Here is a 21944-nt window from a genome sequence, read left to right as displayed (position 1 = left end):
GCTCTATCTATGGCTCAACCAAACAATATCTGACATTCTTTTAAGAGAGAGGTTACTGATAAAGACCATTAAACGTGCACTTCTAAATACCGCAGCATTTAGAACTTCTTCACGTACTGCAAAGCGCTCTCTATTGAAAATGCTTGCCGAAGACACTACTCGTCTGGAAAAAATCGACGAACTCTACGCCCTTCGGTTAGACCGTTATGTGTCTTTACCACAAGTAAGCAACTCTATTAGACTTTCCTATAAATGTACTAACAATTATTATAGCTTGTCGTTGTTGGGGACCAGTCAAGTGGGAAGAGCTCCGTGCTCGAAGGCTTAACAGCTCTCCCTTTCCCACGCGATTCTGGACTGTGCACCCGTTTTCCGACACAAATTGTCTTCAAGCGATCACCGGAGCAGAAGGTCGACATCAGCATTATTCAGTCAGATGAGGCGAGCCAGCTAAAGAAGCCTATCCCACTTTTCGAAACTACAAACTTGGATGACTTCAACGAAGACAAATACTTGAAAATTCTGTCTATAGTAGGTAGAGTAATCACAAAAGCATGCTTGTGACTAATTCTCTTAAGGCTAGCCAGAAAATGGGGATTTCAGGTTGCGCTTCCGGCGGATCATCCTTTTCCGACGACACGCTCAAGATCGAACTTTCCGGACCGCGCTATGAGCACTTTAGTGTCATAGACCTTCCAGGTATCTTCAGGAGTAAGTTTCAGAGAAGTTCATGATTAGCCTTCGCGCGTTGATAAAACTAATAACTTCTCGTCAGAGCCTACCCCTGGTCAAACAACAAAGGAGGATATAGCCCTCGTGCGACAGATGATCGACAAGCGTATCAGGAATCCGCGAAGCATAATACTGTAAGTTTATTCTTGTAACAACCACCCAGAAATCTTATTGAGTTGCTCAGTGCTGTCATTCCCGCAAACGTCGACATCGCCACCCAGGAAATAATTCAAATGGCGGAAGACGTGGACCCGAGGAATCAACGTACACTTGGTGTCCTTACTAAACCCGATTTGGTAGACAAAGGAGCTGAGCACAGTGTATTTTCCTCCGCTTATAGAATATAGGAGGGCTTTAAGGCTAATAAATACTCCAGGTCCTGGATCTTATAAACGGAAAGAAGAGCCGCAACAGTCTTGGATATACGGTCGTGTGCAACCGTAGCCAAAGCAGGCAAAAATCATCTCTGGAGGACAGAAACACTGAGGAGAGAGCATTCTTCGAATCGTCTCCTTGGTGCTCTGCTCCGAAGGACAGGACTGGCATCTCAGCCCTACAGAAAAGGTTGGACAAACTCTTGGTAGAGGTAACAAGACAGAATTTCAGGGCAGTCACCACGGACGTCTATAGGAAAATCCAAGAATGCGAGCGGCAACTAGAGCAGCTTGGCTCAGCACGGCAATCCGCAGAAGAACAACGGGCCTATCTCACACGAATTTCTTCAGCATTCCAAGTCATTGCCACCAAGTCTGTTGATGGGTATTACTCACGAGATCGCTGCTTCAAAGACCCCGAGTATAGGCTTGCGACAGTACTGGCGCGGCTGAACGAGGACTTTTCGCAGACTATGTTTTCTGAAAGCTATTCTCGACACTTCACCAGCAACGGACCACCGGCAGTACCTGAAGGCTCTCAAACTGAGAGTAAAATGACCACACCTTCTTCGTCCGAAAACGATACTCCTGAGTTCCCTGAACTGGATAGCATCATGCTGCGTCGAAAACCAGAAGATTGGACCTATATGCAAGGAATCGACATTATCAGTTGGATAAGAAATGAATTCGACAGTTCGAAAGGATTTGATGTAGCTACCATCAACCCTTCTCTTCTTCCTACCCTTTTCTTGGAGCTTTCGAAGCAATGGGAAAACCTAGCCTTTACCCACGTTGAAGGCGCCATTGGGAAAATACACAAATTTCTTCACAATGTACTCCACCACGTCTGTGAGGATCCACTCACAATCGAGCGCCTGTGGGCTAAGCTGCGTCCATCGGTACTGGAGTGCTACCAGCGGGCTCTCGCACAGGTTACTTTCCTGGACTCCGTGGAGCGTAATGGAAAGCTTATTACTTTGAACCATTACTTCGCCGACAACCTCAGGAAGCGCCGGCTCGACAGAGTTGAGAAGCGTTTACGGAGCCTCAAGAGCTGGGTGACAAATGATGATGACAAAGAGCCTTTATTAAGGCTCCGGGACACGCTGAACGTCTTCGTCAGTAACGATGACCAGACTGTCGAGGACATGCATGACATTCTGAAGTCCTACTACAAGGTGGCTTTGAAAAGGTTCATCGACACGATCTGTATGCAGGCAGTCGACTATTACCTCATAAGCGGCCCTGTTAGCCCTTTGTCCATCTTTTCGCCTGAATTTGTTAGCCTCTTGCCAGAAAATGAGCTCGAAGAGATTGCTGGCGAGCGATCTAGCACAACAGAAAAAAGGGCAAGCATCAGCAAGGAGATAGCAACTCTCAGGGCTGGAAAAAGGGTGCTGGATGGATAATCTCCGGTGTAGTATGACTGTGGTTACATTTGTAGGATAGATGTTGAGCTGGGAATACTGATTTTTTTGCTTTGGTGTTTTACTTATTTTATTGGTGTTTCTTATATAATGAGACTGAGTGCATACCTTTGGTCTGTTGGGTATTGTTGCTCGAGCCGAGCTGATAAATGACTGTCAGCTAAGAAAATGTTTGGAGCTGGGGGTTTTTGTTATAGAAGAATCAGCGCCGGAACAGAGCTAGCATATAATGGCTACCTCTACACCAACTTCGTTTAGAGTTTTCGGTACTTCAACAATCTTAATGATGCCAGGTCTTCCTAGTGTTCTATATGAAACGCCTGGGGCTAATGGTTGTCTCGCCAGTGCGTAACAAGTTATTGCCTAGGGATGAAATTCGTTCCTAAGCCTCGTGGCATGTAAAACACCGGAACAGTCAAGTCTAACACGCTCTCCAAGACAAGCACCTTGCCAAAGAAGATTGTCACAACACTAAAAACAAATTTGAGAGCTCCGATCCGGTATTTTCCTTGAAACTCCTTTCAATTACTATTATGAAAACTTGACCCCGGACTAAACCTCGACCCTAGCTATGAAGTGATTAATTCTACCATAGTCGTCTTCACATTCCTGGGCAACAACTTGACGATTTATCATTAGTGAGAACCTAGTTTTAATTTTGTCAACTTGATGAAGAAATCGTACTGATTGCAGTTTACTTCTGCAATGTGTTTACTAGGATAGGGGTTAGGGTCTGATGGCTTGGTTTTTGTTGCAAAGTGAGACTCTGCTGATTCGATGTTGTTTGTGTAAGTGAAATATAGGACAAACTCCGCCGAAAGCCTGTTTTTGAAAAACAGTCTTTGACTGCGGATAGTTGAATGTGGAACTGGACAAAGACATCTGCCAGGCCTGAAAGTTGAAAATCAATTTACATACGGCTAGTTTAGAGGCGTTCATTAATTCAATGATGCACTTATCCGCAGTCAGAATATGAATCAATCACAGGCTGGCTTTTGGTGGTGTGTTCCCGATGATTCACTTCCACAAAAACGTCTGCAAAGCCTGTAAGTCGAAAGACATGTCGCATACAATGAGACAAAGAGGTGAACGTGCACCTAACAAACCACAGAGTCTATAAAAGACCACAATTTACCATCATGCAATTTGAACACTTGCATTCGGTTCCACATTGCGACTACCGCCTTCGGTCAAGAGAATCCCACCAAGCACCAAATCTCCAACTCCCATCCTTTATATCGTTCAAGCAACTCGCAAAGCAATGTCTACACCAGGATACACCGGCCCCGATTCATGGTGATGAATATCTACCCAGAACGAGGCATCTTCACGCTGTACCGTCTTTGTTTTCCCATGGAATTCACATGCGGCCGTTGCCACGACCAGAAAAAGGCGTCGCTTGTGGCTGTTGTCAGAGGAAACTGGCAGGACCTTCGCTGCAATGCGTGCTACGGCGCGCTGTTGACGGGGTGTTAGACTGACGGATAAGGTATTCATGGGACATGGCTGTATATTTCGTTGTGATAGCGGGGACTAACTGGTTTGACAGGGATGGGCGTCTTTCCGTGCGCATTTATGATGGAGAGAGCGGCGACATTGGGCTTCGGATGTTTACGGTAGATCTGGTAAAGATCATAAGTCTTGTTTGCCCTTAACTTGAAAATTGGATCCTGCCAGATGTACATGCGGTACAGGAATGCAAGCTGCAGATTAGTTTGACAATCACTTCGGGGTGTGGAGGGACTGGTTACTCAGTGTCGGTCCCCTACAGTATATTGTTCGAAAAAGCCTCTAAAGTGCGGATATAGAATTAGACAAGTTTCCTGTTGGTCACCAATACATTTATACGAGAATTGTATTGTCTATTGAACAATGGATTTGAATTTGGTACGACAATGTTATTGGTTCTTCATAAAAGACGGATCCAATATATCGCAATCAGTTAAATGGTCTGTCTTCTAAAGCTACTTTATTGGTTTAAGAAGCGTGGCTTCTGATTGGAAGGTGGATGCCAGGACCTTACATGTAATCCGCGGTGGCTGGTTGGTTTATTCGGTGCATATCTAAGGCGCACATGACCCCATCCTTGTCAGATGTTTGGTTCAGCTCAATTTCAGTTGAAGACCCATCCTAATCCATACACTATTACCGACTTTTTACCATGGAAGTTCTAGGAAAGCTGCACAGTATGTTTTGGGATGTTGGAATCTACACAGCAAAGTCCTCCGTTGCGTATATTATCTGGGAAATCGCGACTCTGCAAGGCTTTCGAACAACATTTGTCAGGCTGCAGCCAAAGTATGGGGTGCTGCGTGCGTTTATGCTGCTATTTCTGTTCCCCGATGCCGCAGGTTTCATCGAGTGCATCGAGAGACATGTCTTAGATGAGAAAGATGAGGTGGAGATGAGGATGAAAGAGTGCACAGTATGAAGTTATCCTGTGATTCTAAAGTCACAAAGGGGGAGAGATAACTTAGATCAAGGCAATACCGTTGTCTCAAATCCCGCTAAAGACGAAAATTAACCTACATGTAAGTGAAGTAAATAGTTCGACTTGACAAAACCGTTCGACTCCCAACTCTGTTATCGTCAAGAAAGAGTTGGATGTCCCGAATCCGTTCGTACCTTCTTTTAGATTTACTATACTATAAATGATCTCATCAGTTTTTTGTGGCGTCTGACATGCAGTTATAGATGATTGATTTAGCACCGTTAACCGAGAAGGCGTTTTTTCTCGATCACCTGGACAAAATCAGGCTGCAGACAGAATATAGACCAATAATATTGCAGCACACTTCAGCTGTAGGCGCGGAGTCGCCGTGCCAACAAGGCTGAAGAGAATGGCTATAAAGTCTCTCCTTGCCCTCTATTATACATCTTTACACTGCAGCCTTACTAGTCCCCGCCAAATTTCGCTTTCTCGATCGAACTGTCTTTCATGACTCTAACATTCCATCTATATCAATCTATATCAATGGAAATTCCGCTTGAAGATCGACAACCAGTCCGTCATCGACATCATTTTCCAGTAGCTCGTCAATCTTCCGATGGGGGTTTAACCACAGAAGGGCAGTCTGAGCGTATCCAATATCGCTATGATAATATCCCACTCGATGTCGAGGAGGCCTATATGATGTCTGAGCATGTTCGACAACTGAAGTACGTAATACATTTGTTGCATCGGGGTCGGCATAAGAAACTGATATATCCCTTATTGTACAGTGTGAATGACGGTAAAGCTTCACAAAAGACAGCTTCAAACGAAGTTTTGGTCGACGCGAATCATGAATTATCTCCCCAGAAACCGAACAGCATTTCCTTGAAGCTGAGGACATTGGTCAGGACACTCAAGCTGAACGCGCTTTACCCTATACTCGCTGGTCGGCTAGGAAAGCGTTTACAAGAAGAGCCAAAGATTGCCATGTTTAAGAGCAGGACACAAGTCGGGATCACGACCCTGATCCACTTCATTCCTGTTGGAGCAGCCGTTGCCTTGATCTTCCTGAATGTTCACGAATTCTATATTGGTGGAGAACTATCCGGCGAGTCGGGACAGGACGATCAGAAGTTGGCAGCCCTGCAGTTTGCAGCGAAGTTACATGAACTGCTAATGATCTCCTCGCTCACTGCCACTCTTTTTACATTTATCCGCAGAGAGGTCACTACCGGTGACGGCCTGCCGTTTGGTGCACTCATTGCCGGACTTCGGATTCAGAGCATCAGCGTCATCTGGTCCCAGGAAATGGTCGGTGCCATGCGACACAAGTGGAACAATAAAGCCAAAAAGTATAAAATCATCGGCCTCCTCCTCATATCCGCTCTGCTCGGTGTCTCAGTTGGGCCATCTACCGCCCAGCTAATGAGACCCAGCTTAAACTCATGGCCAGCAGGCGGTACCACACTTTGGTTAAACCGCACAAGAGCAGACCTTTTTCCGCAAGTCCTGGATATAACACCTCAAATCGCTCATTGCAATGTTGACACTGGGGACAAGTCTTGTCCACATGGAGGTTGGGAGGCGATTGATAGTGGGTACTGTCCTTACCTGAGAAAGCTTAAACCAAGAGCAAGCGTGCCGCACGATCTACTTTTCGACGGTTCTTTATCCCAGCGCTCGGTATGGACTGTTATTCGGTCTCCCAACCCGGACCTTCAAATAATCTGGCCTGAAGCGTTTACTCGAGCATCTACTCCAGTGGCTGCTGTCGCCGATGGCGTTGCTGAGATAATCCGCTTCTGGACGTATGCTTCCATTATAATTGATAGACAGAAGAGATTCTGGACTAGAAAAGACGCAAAGGCTTCCATAACTGCGCCTCAAGTTGTGGTAGCTACCCGATGCCTGCGCCAGGACCTAGGCCTATCGCCTCTTGACGAACAATTCATACGATACCCCAACTTGCAGAACCTTACCACCAACCCCCCTGGAGGAAACCCTGCAAAACTTGAATCCATATTAAGCGAATGGGTCGTTGATGATAACGTCTCTTCAATGATTAGACAGGAGATACTGCCTTCCATTCGTTCGCCAGATCTGTTATGGTTTGATACGTTAGATGGCACTAATGCCACACTTCAAGCTGTAGCAATCTTCCCTCCTAAGGAAGAATCACTAAATAGTAGCGCTGTCTATTCTTGTAGCATTGTCAGTCGTTACATCGAAGCTACCACCAACTCAAAACGCTTCGTCTACAAGATTTCATATAGCGACGACTGGCCAAACTCAATGCGAGAAGGGATTCTAAGGTCTTCCTTCCCTAAGATAACCCCGCGAGCTGCATGGGCCCGGCTTCTCAATCCGACAATTAACGCTATCAACGAGACCGCATTTGGGCGTATGGCTAAAACTGCAGGTTTGTGGGATTCTACAGAGTCTCCCGATGAAGCCTTCAATGAGGTCATGGTAGAAAGTATGCTGACGCTCATGGTACTCAATGGTATCTCTCGAGTACGCTATAATACCACGATGACCGGGACAGCCAAAGGATCAAACGAGGTCGCGACTGGGCTCGAAAACGATTTACCGACAGCCTTTTTGAAAGAATTCCTACCAAAATCATCACTCGGATATGGTGGCCATGCCTTCGAATTGACAGCCACCGAGCAGGAACATGCCACCAAGTTTACTGCCCATGTAGTGGTCGAGGGTTATGCGTACAACCGTCGCAGCGCCACACAGATTGCCGCAATGGCCGTGCTCCTCCTATACTGCATAATGGCCCTCTATCATGTTCTTTACACAATTAAAACCGGTCAGACGTCAAACTCCTGGGACACGACGCCGGAAGTTGTGGCGCTGGCGATGAACTCGACACGCTCGGAAGTACTGAAGAACACTGGAGCGGGCATCAACACGACCGAGGCTTTTGAGCACTCAGTCAAGATCAAATCCGTTGGGCAACGACTAGAAATAGTCTTCGATGATACAGTGGATATTACTGACATGCGTCATGATGATGTTGAAGCAAATAAGTTCTACGGGTGACCGAAAGCGCGCTCATTTTACGCCGTTCCTTAATGGAAGGCATTTCATTTAGGTTGTTGGTAACCATATCTTTCATTCAGCAGTTAGATTGGGTTTACAAGAGGGTTCTGCCGGGACTCATCTTCGCATAAATGATCAAACATTCTTTATCTTGCCACTAAGGATTTCAAACACCTTTCGACTATGTCAAATTTCAGCTCTTTCCTAGCATCTAAGCTTGTCTTAAGCGGCCTACGGTGTTTTAAACCAAAGCTTGAGTCTCTTGAGTTCAATAGCTAGGTCTAGAAAAAGAAAGTAACTCGTATATTCACCTATAGAAAACTGTCAGCCAGGATCACTCCGATAACTCTCGGTTTTTCAGCCTTATTACAGTCAGTTATTACACTACAGCCTTACCCCTTACACCACACGTTTATCCACTGCAAGGGAATAAGGATCTTAAAGAGAAAACGTATTCTTTTAGATAGCAGCATATATACCTCTATAGGTAGTAGTAATTTAGGAGGACAAGCGGCGTCCAATTCCTTGCGCCCAGCTTCACAAAAACCTACTACTAACCTATCCTCTTTCTCTTATATTTATTCGATAAAACCGTTAATTCTGCAGACCTTCTACTTTATATAGTTACTTACCCTCCGCTACTAAAGGTAAAGCAAGATAGGTAGCCTCCTCCTTATATTAGTATAAAAGGTAAGGTAGGCTAAAGATGTCTCGAGTTCTAGGTACGACGAGATAGCTAGAGTTAATACAGAAACCAGAACGAGATATTCTATACAAGAAAGCGTTAGAGCAGTACACGATACAGAGAAAGAGAGAAAAAGAACCGCGAACAACCCAAACAAAACTCCAACCCAACGCTGCCCCTTTCCCGCCCCCCTTCCCACCACTCAGCACGCAAACAAACCCCTCATCTCGCACACCCCGCGCTCAGACGCCGCGTCCCAAAATAGCATGTTGTTCTATTCTTAGGCCGAGTTTCTGGATCTGCTTTCGCTTCTATAGGAGGTACTCTCGGCTAGGCATCTCTTTCGCTAGACGGGCTTTCTTTTCGGTTAAGAGCTTCTCTTTTCGCTAGATGGTCTTACCGTTCGGTAGGCAGCGAGATGGACACGCTATGCTTACGTGTGTGGGAGCGCGCGTGCGTGAGGAAGAGACGAGAAGAGGGAAGGAGCGCGCGGGGTAGCTCTGCGGAGGGCTTTAAAGCCGGGCGGATGGGGGGATCGCGGGCGGGCTGCTCGTGCGCTGCTTGGATGGTTGGTGCATGCGGGCGCGGTATGGCGTGGTTGATAGGTAGGGCCTGGGGAGGGCTGCTCACCGTGTGTGGTGCTGTGGGGGAGATTGGGATGCGTGTTGTGAGCGGCGCGCGTGGTGCGCGTGGTGGTGGGGGCGATGAGGAGAGGAAGAGCGAGGAAGGAAAGAATAGAGAATAAAAGAGGAAGAAGAAGAAGAAGAAGAAGAAGAAGAAGAAGAAAAGAATAATAAAGAAGAGCAAGGGGAAAGACAAGTCCGGTAAATATGAAAGCGAATCTACTATTACCTTTACCTATGCCGAAATAGCCATGTACAACCCTACCTTCGCTCAGAGGCATCAGGCAATAAAGTACTAGGCGAGAAGAGTAACGACAACCAGCCAATCGCCATAGCACCAATTCAGTTACTATTCCGGGCATGAGTCCGTCCGCAATATAGAGGCAAGTGCGTCTATCAAATATATCTATACATCATCCGCGCACGCGCCGCGATCACCCCCACCGATGTCCGCGCTGCTCTTATTTATATTATAGCCGTACGAGCCACCTCGCCCAACACCTACCTGCGCGTGCAGTGTGCCTGACTATCACACGATGACATTGACGACGGCCCGTCCGCACGCCCGCACGCACTTGGTCCCCCCTCTTTCTCTCTCCTCGCTTCGCTACGCGGCAGAAGCTTCGAGCATATTGTAACATCGCGCAGCGAGCGGCTATCCTCGGCCGGCAAGGCGATCGCGGTCCAGCCGACGCTCTCTGTGCGCGCAGCTGGCGTGCCTCTGGAGGCATGGAGCTTCAGCGGCTGGCCTGGCTGTCGTCCCTCCTGCCCCTTTTTGCCCTCACCGCATGTTTGGCGGACGCGTGTGCCTGCCTACCGGTCTGGCGATGAGGTGTGCCGAGTTAGCTTCTTTTTCTTTCTCTCTCTCTCTCTCACTCTTTGCCGCGGCACGGCGTAGCGCGGGAGCGGCAGGGACGTCGCGGAGGAAGCTGCACACGGGTTGGAGGTGGTTAAGCGATAAGGTGGCATGGCTTAGGGTTGCGTGATGCGCTTGAGATACGAGTGCTGGATACGAGGGGGTACGGGATGGGTGGGATAGTTGCCGAGGTTGGGGTTTAAGGTTTAGGGTTTAGAGTTTGATGACGGGTGGTGGGGTGATGGGTAAACGGCTTAAGTGATTCGCTGTTTGACTGAAAGAAGTTGAATGAAATGGTGTGTGACAGGTGAACGTAGAGGAAGTAGTTGAGAGAGACTTACTTTAGTAACTCGTCCACCTTTCCAAAAGCCGACTCACCTAATGTAAACTTCCTAATCAGGCATTCTTCCTACTCACCTCCCCACCATGTTATACCTCATCCTTCTGCCCTGCCTTCGACCTTTTATCCCAAGCTCTTTCCTCCCAACGATTCCACACTCATTCTGCGTACAGTTCAAATTCCCACCCCAACACCCTCCACCCACCAACGACAATCCTCACAAGCAGTGACGACACACCTCCCCTCCCCATCCCCCGATAAAATCCCTATCTCCTACGTACCTATCTCGTATCGCACCCCCGTGCGGGCCGCACCGTGTCACACATTTACATACCCTAAGTCCGTAGGTAGGTCTAACACGGCCACCCACCAGCACACAGCACACAAAAACTCTGCTCGCACGCGCACGCATAACCCTAAAACCAAGTTTCTTACGCGCACCCCCCGCCCGCCAGGCCGCTCGCGTCCGCACCCACCGCCTCCGAGCTCCGAACGCTCCCGCCCGGGTGCCAGGAGAGGTCCGAGCCAAGCACACGCCAAGGTCCGACAGCCAAGGGCCCAAGGCGCGGACAGGTTGGGGGGACCGTGGGCGGGCGCGTGGGTGTGTGAGAGTGTTTCTTTCGCGTTCGGCCCCCCAAGGCTCGAGCAGGCAGAGGCAGGCCCCTGCGCCGCGTCCGTCCGTCTCCTGAAACAATCGATCGCGAGCGAGTCAGAGGAGCAGCCTCCGCAGTGGGTGGGTGCTTGCAGTTGCGGTGCTTGCCTGAGCCGGGTGGCCGGAGGAGGGAGCTTGGATCGGATCGGATGCGAGGGTGCGGTGGGTGATGATGGTGGTTGATGGGCGCCGGTCTGCGATGGGCGGGCTGGGCTCGGGCTGGGCTACAGTAGACTCTTGCTTCCGGTGAGATTCATGGGGGAGGGGAGCAGGGCTGCCGGGTCGCGCGCGCGTGGCGCTGTCTTGAGAATATTCGCGTTGTCTGGCGTACGCTGCACGTAGTACGCGCGCGCTCTTCTTCCTGACCTTCTTCGCGCGCGCGTACATACACACAGAAGAGGGAAGAGGGAAACAGCGCAGCGCAGACTCGCCTTACATACTTTTTTTTTTTTAAAAAAAAAATAAATAAATAAATAAAAATAAAATAAAAATAAAAACCACAAAAACCTTAACTCAACAACCACCACCACACCCCATTACCCCTCCATTCCAACCCCCACGTGCCCACCCCAAGCATCCGCAACCAAGCATCCTCCCCTCGCTCTCAACCCCCAATCCCAATCCCACGCCTACGGTCTCCCAACCCCTACCACACAACCCACACAGCCCACACAACCCTTGAAAGGAACCGGCCGCCAGCCGGAGCCCGGAGGATCCGGGGTGCAATCTCCAATCTCCAATCTCCAATCCCTCGCAAATCTCCAATCTCAAATCCCACAGACCGATCGCGCTCCCCCGAAAAGCAAAGTCTAAATCCTTAAATCCTTAAATCCTGCAGGAAATGAAATAAACGCGGTAGCTAGCTAAAAAGGAAATGAAATGAAATGAGCTACGGATTAGGTAGTTAGATTGTGCGTTACGACGCGCAGCTGACGAGGCTGACGAGGCTGAGACCCTGTGTGTCTGTGTGTGATTGAATTGAATTGAATTGAACTGAGGAGGACGAGGCTGAGTGAGGCTGAGCGACATGCGTCTCCCCTCCGTCTATTCGCAGGCGTCTGAGTCCGGATGCGCGCCACCTAACACGCCCACTAACGCCCACAGCACCAGCACCAGCATCAGCATCACGCCGCCATCACCTCACCTGCTTGTTCATTTGCCGACTCTGCTGCTCGGGTCGCGGACTGCCGCACTGAACTCAAACTCAGACTCAGATTCTCAAGATCTGAACGATAGGGACCGAGAGAGAGATAGCAAAGCAGGCGCGCCCCATCATCGTTCCACTCTATACACAATCCGTACGTACATAAATACAAAAAATAAGTAGTAGCAGTAGCAGTAGCAGTAATATCGTCATTGTTGTATATATATATGTATTTCGAAGAAAAGGGTATATAGCAGACAGCCGACCCACACACGCGTGCGTGATCGGAGTCGATTATCTATCGCGACAAGCAGCAGCCCCCTCCTGAAAGAAAAGGCTCTGGTATATCCATCAAATATAAAACAAGAAGAGGCGTATCCGTCAAAAGCTTCTATCTTTCCCCCACCCCCAGTGCGTCTATTTCCGTTTGCCCTCAAACCCCGTTGTTCGTTGCTTAGTTGATGTAAGTCTTGAGCGCGGCGCTGCTGCCCATGCCACCGCAGCCACCCGACGGCGCGCCGTACGACAGGCCGTTGGTGGCGCCTTCCTGGGAGCCGTTCTCGCAGTTGACGAGCTCGTACTCCTGCCAGCAGTTGGCGGCGTCGCCCTTGCACTTGAACACGCACGTGTCCATGTCCGAGATGCACTTGGGGCCGTGGATGGCCATGCTGTGGCCGTTCATGTTGACCTCGCGAGAGACGTCAACGACACCCCACTCGCCAAACGTGTACTCACCCCACGTCTCCGAGATCTGGCCGTTGACGAGCTCCGTGTCCTTGTAGATGACGGCCCAGGCGCCGCTGGCACCGTCCTTGAAGGAGACGGTCGTGTTGGAGCCCGCCTTGACCGTGGCCGTGACGAGGGGAGCATCGACGTTGACCCAGGAGGCAGCAGGGCCCCAGATGACAACGACGACGTCGTCGTCACCCTGGTTGATGAAGTCGTTGGTGTACTGGCCGTTGTCACCAACCCATACGTCGGCGTCGGTGCCGTCGAGGGAGTTGATGCCGGCGGAGATCAGACCAAGGGTGATGATCTCGGCCTCGTGAATGGCGTCAAGGATCAGACCGCGCTTCTCGACCTCAGCACTGGGTTATATGTTAGAATTTGCTTTGTTTGATATATGACATGTGGGGCATAGGACTTACGGAGTAGAAGCACGGGGCTTGTGCGTCTTGTGGAGACGAGCGTGGTTGTGGTTGCCAGCAAAGGCAGTGCCGGCGGCAACGGCAGCGAGAGCGATGGAAGAGAAACGCATCTTGATTGATTGGCTGGAGATTGAAGGGGTTTGCGAAAGCAAGTGTGTTGTCTTGAGTTGTCTTTTAAAGAGAGAGTAGGACCGAGGTCTGTAGTTTAGAGAGAGAGACTGCAAACACGGCAAGGTAATACGCTTAAAAGAATGATGCGACTACCCTTGGGCGACAAGACAAAGCAGCTGAAGACGGGGGAGGAGGGTGCTAGAAATAACAACCAGAGATGCGAGCGGCTAATTAAGGAGAGGCAAGGTGAACAGCGGGAGGGACCATGGCGGCGGCCTGGACTCAGTGGATGGAGATGACGAATCCCTCAAGCCGGCTGCGAAGTGGGCAAACACGCGGCGCGACGAGGATGCGCAGCGAATGGGAGGAAAAGGAGGCGTGGTGGGTAGATGGCAAGGGCTCAGCGGCGGCCAATGTTAGCGCATCGAATGGGTTCGACCGACCGAAGTGGCTGGCGGGTCGCCCTAGCGGCGGCAGGAGATGCTGGCTGATCCGACGGCGCTGCACATCGCCAGATGATGTTCAGGCACCTATTGTAGTAAGTATGTGTTGTTGCACGGCGGCCTGAGAGGTGGCAGCTGGGGGCTGACTGCTGCCGCTGCTGCTGCTGGTGCCCATGCTGGTGCCGCTGCCTGAGGGCTGCAGGTTGGCACACCGCAGCTGACAGATGGCAGACGGCGAGACATGACACGAGAGCCGGGCGGGCAGGATGCCGCAGGGTGCAGTTGAGGAGAGTGAGGGCGCGCGCTTCTTCACGGCGCGCGGCTGGCGTCGTCTCCCTTCCAGAATGGCCGGCAAGGCTGGCGGGCTGCATCGGCGCAAGCGGAAGGAGCAGCCGCCCAGCCCATTGGGTGCGCGAATCGCGATAGTCAGGTACCGCCCGCTCACGTGACACCGGCTCCACACTTAGCGCCTGCACGTGACGCGCCAAAATGGGCCGGCGTCTCCGTGCTCCCCGTGCTCCCCGTACTCCCCCGTCGCGCCCCGGAAAACTCTGTCCAACAGAAAAGAAAAAAAAAAAGACGAAAAAACTGTGGTCGAGATTGCCGTTGCCAAGTCGCGGCCATACCATGGTTCTGCAGCAGCGTGCGCCACGTGGGAGGTGCGCTGCACAAGAAGCATGCCTTTGTTCCCCCGGCCATGCGTCGGCGCTTCCATTCCTTGGGCCTTCCATTGCCTGGCCTGTGCAGCTGCGCGGTGCCGTGTGGTGCCTGGTGCCTGCGTGTGCCTGAGTGTGCCTTGTGCCTGAGCGTGCTGAGCAGTGAGAGCCAGCGTGTCTGTGCCTTTTGGTGTCTGTGCCTGGTGCCTGGATCGAGGGCCCTCCCGCCCCGCCGCCCACACTTCCCCTCGCCGGCTTTCCCCCCTCCCATTCTACCACTGATGGTGCCCGCGACCCTGAGACGCCCGACTACGCCGCTTGGCCTTCTGTCCTCACGAAAAGTTCCTCGCCACCAAAAGACGGCGTCCGAGTAGCTGCGCACACCGTTCCGGCTCCGCATGCACGCTTACGTCGCTCGGGAAGCCCAGAAACGGCGCGCCGGGCCAATTGCACCCCGCCAACGGCGTTTCACCCAGATGACCCCCAGGCCAGACTTCGGATGCACCTGAAGGAAAAGCGTCGAGATCGCCACATTTTGCGGAGGATGCCCACTTCGCTGCGTCATAAGCAGCCGGACGACGCCCTTGCGGAAAATGCCTCTCGACGAGAATCGCCGCGACTCCATAACAACCTCTTCCTCCGAGGATGACGCACAAGGATTCCACTCTTGTCGTCAGAAGAACAAAATCCAGCCCGACGCGAGCGATCGAGACTCATTAGTGCTGGAAAACTCCAACACTACCATGCCCGAGATGCCTCTTTTTCCGTTCAGCTCAGCCAGCCATCTTCCTCGGCCATCGCCAGCATCACGTCGACCTGCATATGGCGTGTCAGCCGTCCCCGACGGACTCCGGACGATTCCAGATGCACATCGACGTCTCATGCGCAGGAAGCTCCCCATCGGCACCGCGGGATTCTACTTTTCCTCTCGATCGCGCCAGGAAACAACCAAGCCTTTGGACCGAGGAGATGGTCCTTGGGATGTTGGAGTCATCGGACCCGCTGTCCGGAGCCGATAGGTGATGCGAGAGCAACGGTAGGTGGGTACGGATAAGAATGTGCGCATCGTGACGGCGAGGCGTCTGCGACATGCGCATACGGCAATGCGATTCCGGTGCGAAGCGAGAAGCGGACGTTGCAAAACTGAGAGAATTGGTGATGACGACGCGCGCGCTGCACGTCGAGCTGCTAACGAGGCAGGTGGCGTTTTCGGGCGAGGAAAGCGAGAGGCTGCGGCAGGTGAGCTGCTGTATCAGGGTCTGTTGTAGAAGGGAGCGACCAACCGCATGAGGACGGGACGTGTATACGAGGGCGTCAGGGAGATGGCAGTTTTACGTGCGAGGCTGAAGTTGGGTCAGGCTGGCAGGTCTGCTTGCCTTGTGATACCAGAGAGGTTGGCTCAGGCCGTCATCGTCGGCCCGCCACCTCGTCCGAGACTCAACACCACCGCTTCCCCGCATCTCGTCATTCACACCATCACGCCCTTCTCCATTCATCCTTTTCCCCTGCGCCGCATCTCTCTGCTGGCGAAGCACGGCATATCAGGCTCACACAGCAGCAGCGCGAACATCCTCCCGGGTTGGCGGTCGGCGTTGCTGCGCCTTCTCCAAAATAGAAGGTGGCATCAAACAAGCTCTAGGTTACGGCTTATGTATGTGGCTTCTCACGCGGGCCGGCGCGCAATTTCCCGACGGCCACTCAGATTCGTTTCCAGCGACCTTCCAAGACTAACCGGTCCCAACAACCACCGTCTCACTCGTCACATGCCAACATCATCCCGCATCTGCCCTGACCCATGTTATAGGCCAGAGGGAATCCTTTTCTCTCCGGCTAATGCCAGGTCGATCGCTGCTCTCTGTTTTTCACGTCCCAATTCACGTGCGCTTTTCTTCAGTCACGCTCAAGACATTTTCTGCTTATGCTTGCTTTATTGAAGCAGCCAGTCTCATTCGGGCACGCCGTCGCCGCCTTGTCTCTCTGTTTTCCTTTTTTTCATTTTACCGCCTTTTTCCTTGACTCCAATGATCGATCTCTACGTATACAAAATACTTTTTCCCACCCATCAACTGAGGTCTCGTCTTTCGACTTATCACAATCATCGCAAATGTCATCTCATCTCCTTGGCAGTGCCAAAGGCGCAAGGCAAATGATGCAGGCAGTACTCTCCGTGAAAAACTCATCCACAAGGTCCTGTCGCCAAGTACTGGCCAGCTTTCCATCACATCAAATTCAAGACGCCTAATCAAACTCCTCACCGCCGCCCCTTCCAGACCCGCCATGTCTCCCAATGTGACAGCCCACCCCGCACCCCACACTGTCTGCCGCATCAAACACGCGACCCAGCATCCAGGATACTAACAACAACATGACCATCCGGCACCCAGCACCTAGGCACGGCACACCGCCTACTTGAGACACCACGACCCTCCCACGCGCCGTCGCACCAGCCCTATGAGGCTCTGACGCTGTCACTGTGACGACGTTCAATCGAGACGCCAGAATCCACGTCGCACATGGCGTGGAAGCCCTGGAGTCCCTGACATGGCGACTGGGACAGGCTGGGGCAAAGGCGGAGGAGGTGTCGCCGCGGCGCCTGAAAGCGCTGGCAATGTCTCTCCGCGTCCTCTTGGGCGCGCCGCTGGGACCGGTATAAAGCGCGGAGGCAGGTGCTGCGCATCTGTGCAGACTGACAGACTGGCTACGGGTTTTATTTACCTGGGTGGTTCTTTTACACGAGACGTATTTTGCATTCCCTGGCCGTCCTGCTGAGACTGCCGGCACTTGCGAGGAAGTACCCAGCCATCTACAACTCGACCCGCTTTCACGGTACCCACGCGCTCCCGCACACATGCCGCGCGCGCGATCCCTTGTCCCGGCCCTTCTGGCTGCTGCTGCCGGAGTGGCATCCGCGTACGACAACACGACAGCGGGCTACGCGCCGTTTGTCGGGGCAGACGGGGAAGCTTCTTCGGGCGGGACCGAGCACACGATTCTGCTCGACGTGCAGACGCCACTGGCGGCGCAGGCATACAGCCTTACGGCGACGTATGATGCGTCGAACTGGTTTGACGTTTTTGCTGTGCAGGCACTTGGGGTGTGTGGACCTTCAAGTCTTTCATCTCATCCTACTCCCCCACTCACGCCGCATACAGACAAGGGACCCAACGGGCGGCTTCGTAAACTACCTCTCGCAGGCGGACGCGCAGGCGCGAGGGCTGTATAGGATCCAGAACGGGCAGGTGTACATGGGCGTGGACCACACGAACACGATGAACACGGCCGGCCCGGGGCGGCCCAGCGTGCGTATTCAGAGCAAAGCGGCGTTTAAGCATGGGTTGTTTATTCTGGACTTGGCGCACATGCCTGGTACGTACGAAACAGCAAGTCCCACTGTGGTTGACGCTAACAGGCTGCAGGCAGCATCTGCGGCACGTGGCCCGCATAGTGAGTGCCCCCTCCCTATCCCTCAAATATAAAACATACCTGTATAGGTAGGTGAGTAGCAGAGGCATACTGACGCAATAACGGGGCGGCGCAGCTGGCTCGTCGGCCCCAACTGGCCCAATAACGGCGAGATCGACATCATCGAGGGTGTGAACCAGCAGGCCCGGAACCAGATGACGCTGCACACGCGGGCGGGGTGCAACGTCGATGTCGGCGAGGGCGGGCAGACGGGGACGCTGGTGCAGACGAACTGTAATGCCAACAGCGCGTACGACGGTGCGTGTGCTTTAACCCCAACCCCAACCTCCCCCCCTTCTACTCCCCAAAAACCCTCCCGCTCCTCCTCACCACCCCCGCCGCCTCTTCTGTCTCGTCTCGTCATGACTAAACACGTTCCTCGCCCCAGGCTGCAGCACCACAAGCACCACGGCCAACACAATTGGCAGCGCGTTCAACGCGGCCGGCGGCGGCGTCTACGCCTCCTTCTGGAACGCAGGCAGTATCCAGCACTGGTACTGGCCGGCTTCGGCCGTGCCAAACGATATCAGACAGGGCAGCCCGGTGCCCCTGGGGTGGGGGACCCCGATGGCGCATTTTCACTGCAATGGGTGCAGCTTTGATGACTACATTAGTGGGAACAGCGTCGTGAGTGCTCGCATCTCTGTCTCTCTGGCTTTCTTCTTAATTGCGGGATTGGGGATTGGGGTTGTGTTGTGAATTGTGAACACACTTGCTGATAATGGGTGCTGCACACCTAGGTCTTCGACACGACGTTCTGCGGGCAGTGGGCGGGGGCCGTGTGGGCCAGTGGGGGGTGCGCGGGCGTTACGGGCAGGGCATCTTGCGTCGACTATGTCGCGAATGACCCCGGCGCGTTTGCCGACGCGTATTGGTTGGTTAATTCGCTCAAGGTTTATGGCGTTTAGGGAGGGTGGGGTTGATGGTAGATGGGTGGTGGGTCGGGGAAGAGTAGAAGAGGAGAAGGAGGAGAGGAGAGGAGAGGGTGGTGCGGTATAGAGAGTATAGCTTTATCAATCGTTACTACCTTATTATCATTAACAGGATTCGGTTTTATACACGAATAGTTACAAGGTTCTAATAGTGTTTTTTTTTTTTTTTTTTTCTTTCTTTAGTAGGTGGTCATATCTACGTATATATTTATAAATATATATATATATATATATATATATATATATATATATATATATATATATATATATATATATTAAAAAAAAAGAAAAAAATCCCTACTAATACTATTACTACTACCTACGCCTTTTCTCTTTCCCCCCCTCCTCCCAAAGCCCTAGCAGTACCTAAGTACTAGTATACTACCTACCTATAAAACCCTATCTACGTACGCCTATACCTACGCCTACGCTATTGGTACGCGTTTCGGAGTACGAGGTTAGAGGTATAGTTAGGTATAGTTACTATATAAGGGAAGGAAGGGAAAGAGAGGAGTTAGGGTAGCTATATATATATATATATAGTATATATACGCCTACGGTCTAAAGGGTTATTAATTTTTAGATAGTTATAGTAACAGTAGTGGCTGGGCTTAGTTAGGTGGGGTAGCGTTAGAGTATATATATAAAGGTATATAAAAGAGTGTTTCGTTATTTGATAAGTTTAGTCTTATATACCTATACCTAGACGTTGAAGTCTCCCTTTCTATTCTAAACCCTAAAACTAATAGGTTAAACTTAAACTTTTCTCTCTCAAGCAGGACATTACAATGTTGCGGGACGTGTCTCTATGTCTATACTCTACTCTTCCCCCTTCCCCCCTCCTCTTCCTTCTTTCCCCCACCCCCCCTCCCCCATCACACGCGCCAAACCGCCTCGGCCATCCTCACCGCCTCCACCATCGGCCGCACATCATGCACCCTAACGACATCAGCCCCGCCCATCACCGCCGCCGCAACCGTCACCCCCGTCCCCATGACCCTCTCCCTGGGTTCCTTGACGCCAGTAACCTGACCAATAAAGCCCTTCCGACTACTGCCGACCAGCCACGGCAAGCCGCTGAACGGCGTCGCTTGCCGCAGCTCCGGCAGCCGGCGCAAGAGTTCCAGGTTCTGCTGCTGCGTTTTTGCGAACCCGATCCCTGGGTCCAGGATGATGCGCCAGCGGCGGATGCCGGCTTGCTCGGCGGCGCGCAGGCGTAGGGCGAGTTCGGCTTCCACGCCTGCGAGGACGCCCGCGGGGTAGTCTGTTAGCTGCGTCATCGTGGCCGGCGTGCCGCGCATGTGCATGAGGCAGACGGAGCAGCCGAGGCGGGCGACGGTGGGGAGGAGGTCCGGGTCGAGCAGGCCGGCGGAGACGTCGTTGATGATGTGGGCGCCGGCGGGGATGGCGGCGGCGGCGACGCTCGCGCGGTACGTGTCGATGCTTATGGCGACGTTGCGGGCTTCGGGCATCGTGCGCAGCAGGCGCAGCGCGGGCAGGATGCGGGCGAGCTCTTCTTGGGGGCTGACTTGCGGGGCGCCGGGGCGGGTCGACTGGCCGCCGATGTCGAGGATGGTGGCGCCGGCGGCGATGTGCGCGCGGATGGTGTCGGCGAGGAGGGCGAGCGCTTCTGGGGAGTTGGGGTCCAGCGCCGCGGGGACGTGGAGCCCACCGTCTGAGAACGAGTCCGGCGTCACGTTCAGGATAGACATGACGTGCGTGCGGCGGTTGCTCTGCAGGGCGGACAGGGGCGCCAGGCCCGGCGCCAGCGGCGTCATGGTCGATAGGGGCGGGTCGGCCGGCTTCACGCGCGCGAGGTGTTGCGCCAGAGTGCCGGCGACGGTGGGCAACTCGGCGTCGGGGATCAGGCTGGCCGTGTCAGTGACGAAAAGGGCATTTCCAGGAAGTCGTCCTTACTCGCAAAGCGGGCGGAGGACAAACTCGCGCTCGAGCATCAGCTTGTGCGGGACGATGAGACGCTCGTTCTCAATGACTTGGGCGTCGTAGAGCAGAATGTCCAGGTCGATGTTGCGCGGGCCCTTGTCGATGATCTTGACCCGGCCGAGCTCGTTCTCTATGCTCTGCAGCCGGTCCAGAAGCTGCATCGGGTCCAACGACGTCTCGATCTGCACGAGTTCATGTCACTGTCAGGGACGCGGATACAAAGGCAATCATCCATTGAGTGCTGGCAAAGCCATGGAGTACAAACACGGGACACAAGAACGAGATAACCAATTGCCAGGACAGGAACGCAAAGTATACCAGCAGACGAACAGGGAAAAAGAAGCATAAGAAATTTACGGCATGACGAGAGGCAAGCAAAAGGTCTCCTCACCTCGCAAGCGCCATTGATGAAGTGGTCCTGGGCCTCGTAGTACATGGCCTTGGTCTCCCAGAGGCCGCTAGTGCGCAGGATGCGGACGTCGTCCTGAGCCTCGAGGGCACGGCACGCGCGCTCGATCCATTCCAGACGGTCGCCGAGATTGCTGCCTAGGGCGACAAAGGCGCGGTGAGGCCGCGAGCCGTTGGAGACTAGAGTAGCGGCGGTGCCATTGGACACATAGCGGCGGGGAGAAGTCCCGTTGACGCTGCCGTTTTGCGTGCGCATGGGGGCGGGCCGTTTTTGCACGGACGGTGGTGGTGGTGATAATGATGATGAGAGGCGTGAGAGGGACAAGGTGCTAGCTGAGGAGCGGAAGCTGACACGCCGAGACGCAGGACATGATAGGAAGGTGGAAGCGCGCAAAAGAGAGGAACAGCGAAGGAGTGTCAGCATATCGGGTGGCGGCATGGGATGGTGGTGGCGGATTGGGAAAGGCAGAGATTTTGATGAGTAAGACGGGACCAAAAGCATCTAATCTAATCTATCGAATC

The 21944-nt window shown here is 52.6% G+C and overlaps 8 protein-coding genes across 8 annotated transcripts; 4 read left to right on the top strand and 4 right to left on the bottom strand.

The window, feature by feature from the left end:
* Positions 1-139: 139 nt before the first annotated feature.
* Positions 140-2515, top strand: K452DRAFT_228544 (uncharacterized protein; the record flags this gene model as incomplete). Its single annotated transcript, XM_033536972.1, has 6 exons — positions 140-223; positions 274-531; positions 579-711; positions 776-866; positions 917-1052; positions 1109-2515. The coding sequence occupies 6 exons, from the start codon at positions 140-142 to the stop codon at positions 2513-2515; spliced, it is 2109 nt and encodes a 702-aa protein (XP_033397227.1).
* A 2179-nt stretch (positions 2516-4694) lies between these two features.
* Positions 4695-8021, top strand: K452DRAFT_319107 (uncharacterized protein; the record flags this gene model as incomplete). The annotated part of the gene is made up of 3 exons (XM_033544214.1): positions 4695-4958; positions 5607-5692; positions 5756-8021. 3 exons carry the CDS (start codon positions 4695-4697, stop codon positions 8016-8018), a joined length of 2613 nt encoding a protein of 870 aa, XP_033397226.1.
* Positions 8022-9892: 1871 nt separating this feature from the next.
* K452DRAFT_359242 (uncharacterized protein) lies at positions 9893-10251 on the bottom strand (the record flags this gene model as incomplete). Its single annotated transcript, XM_033546248.1, has 1 exon — positions 9893-10251. A coding segment is annotated over exon 1 (165 nt), but the record flags the coding sequence as incomplete, so codon positions are not given.
* A 2521-nt stretch (positions 10252-12772) lies between these two features.
* On the bottom strand, positions 12773-13576 carry K452DRAFT_327152 (uncharacterized protein; the record flags this gene model as incomplete). The annotated part of the gene is made up of 2 exons (XM_033544893.1): positions 12773-13406; positions 13467-13576. The coding sequence occupies 2 exons, from the start codon at positions 13574-13576 to the stop codon at positions 12773-12775; spliced, it is 744 nt and encodes a 247-aa protein (XP_033397224.1).
* Positions 13577-13776: 200 nt separating this feature from the next.
* K452DRAFT_40363 (uncharacterized protein) lies at positions 13777-15010 on the bottom strand. The gene has a single exon (XM_033546623.1). It carries the CDS (start codon positions 14749-14751, stop codon positions 13978-13980), a length of 774 nt encoding a protein of 257 aa, XP_033397223.1. The 5' UTR covers positions 14752-15010; the 3' UTR covers positions 13777-13977.
* Positions 15011-15828: 818 nt separating this feature from the next.
* On the top strand, positions 15829-16762 carry K452DRAFT_40361 (uncharacterized protein). The gene has a single exon (XM_033546622.1). It carries the CDS (start codon positions 15963-15965, stop codon positions 16608-16610), a length of 648 nt encoding a protein of 215 aa, XP_033397222.1. The 5' UTR covers positions 15829-15962; the 3' UTR covers positions 16611-16762.
* A 762-nt stretch (positions 16763-17524) lies between these two features.
* K452DRAFT_298870 (glycoside hydrolase family 16 protein) lies at positions 17525-19046 on the top strand (the record flags this gene model as incomplete). The annotated part of the gene is made up of 6 exons (XM_033542161.1): positions 17525-17770; positions 17829-18042; positions 18093-18120; positions 18215-18396; positions 18527-18765; positions 18879-19046. The coding sequence occupies 6 exons, from the start codon at positions 17525-17527 to the stop codon at positions 19044-19046; spliced, it is 1077 nt and encodes a 358-aa protein (XP_033397221.1).
* Positions 19047-19945: 899 nt separating this feature from the next.
* On the bottom strand, positions 19946-21837 carry K452DRAFT_272409 (uncharacterized protein; the record flags this gene model as incomplete). The annotated part of the gene is made up of 3 exons (XM_033539090.1): positions 21406-21837; positions 20988-21196; positions 19946-20939 (listed from the first exon to the last, which is right to left on the bottom strand). Exons 1-3 carry the CDS (start codon positions 21676-21678, stop codon positions 19946-19948), a joined length of 1476 nt encoding a protein of 491 aa, XP_033397220.1. The 5' UTR covers positions 21679-21837.
* Between the last annotated feature and the right edge of the window lie 107 nt (positions 21838-21944).

This window comes from Aplosporella prunicola (genome assembly GCF_010093885.1).
Source record: "Aplosporella prunicola CBS 121167 unplaced genomic scaffold K452scaffold_14, whole genome shotgun sequence".
Taxonomy (NCBI): Eukaryota; Fungi; Ascomycota; class Dothideomycetes; order Botryosphaeriales; family Aplosporellaceae; genus Aplosporella; species Aplosporella prunicola.
The sequence above is the reverse complement of the archived record's forward strand: the minus strand, read 5'-3'. Positions and strand labels throughout refer to the sequence as shown.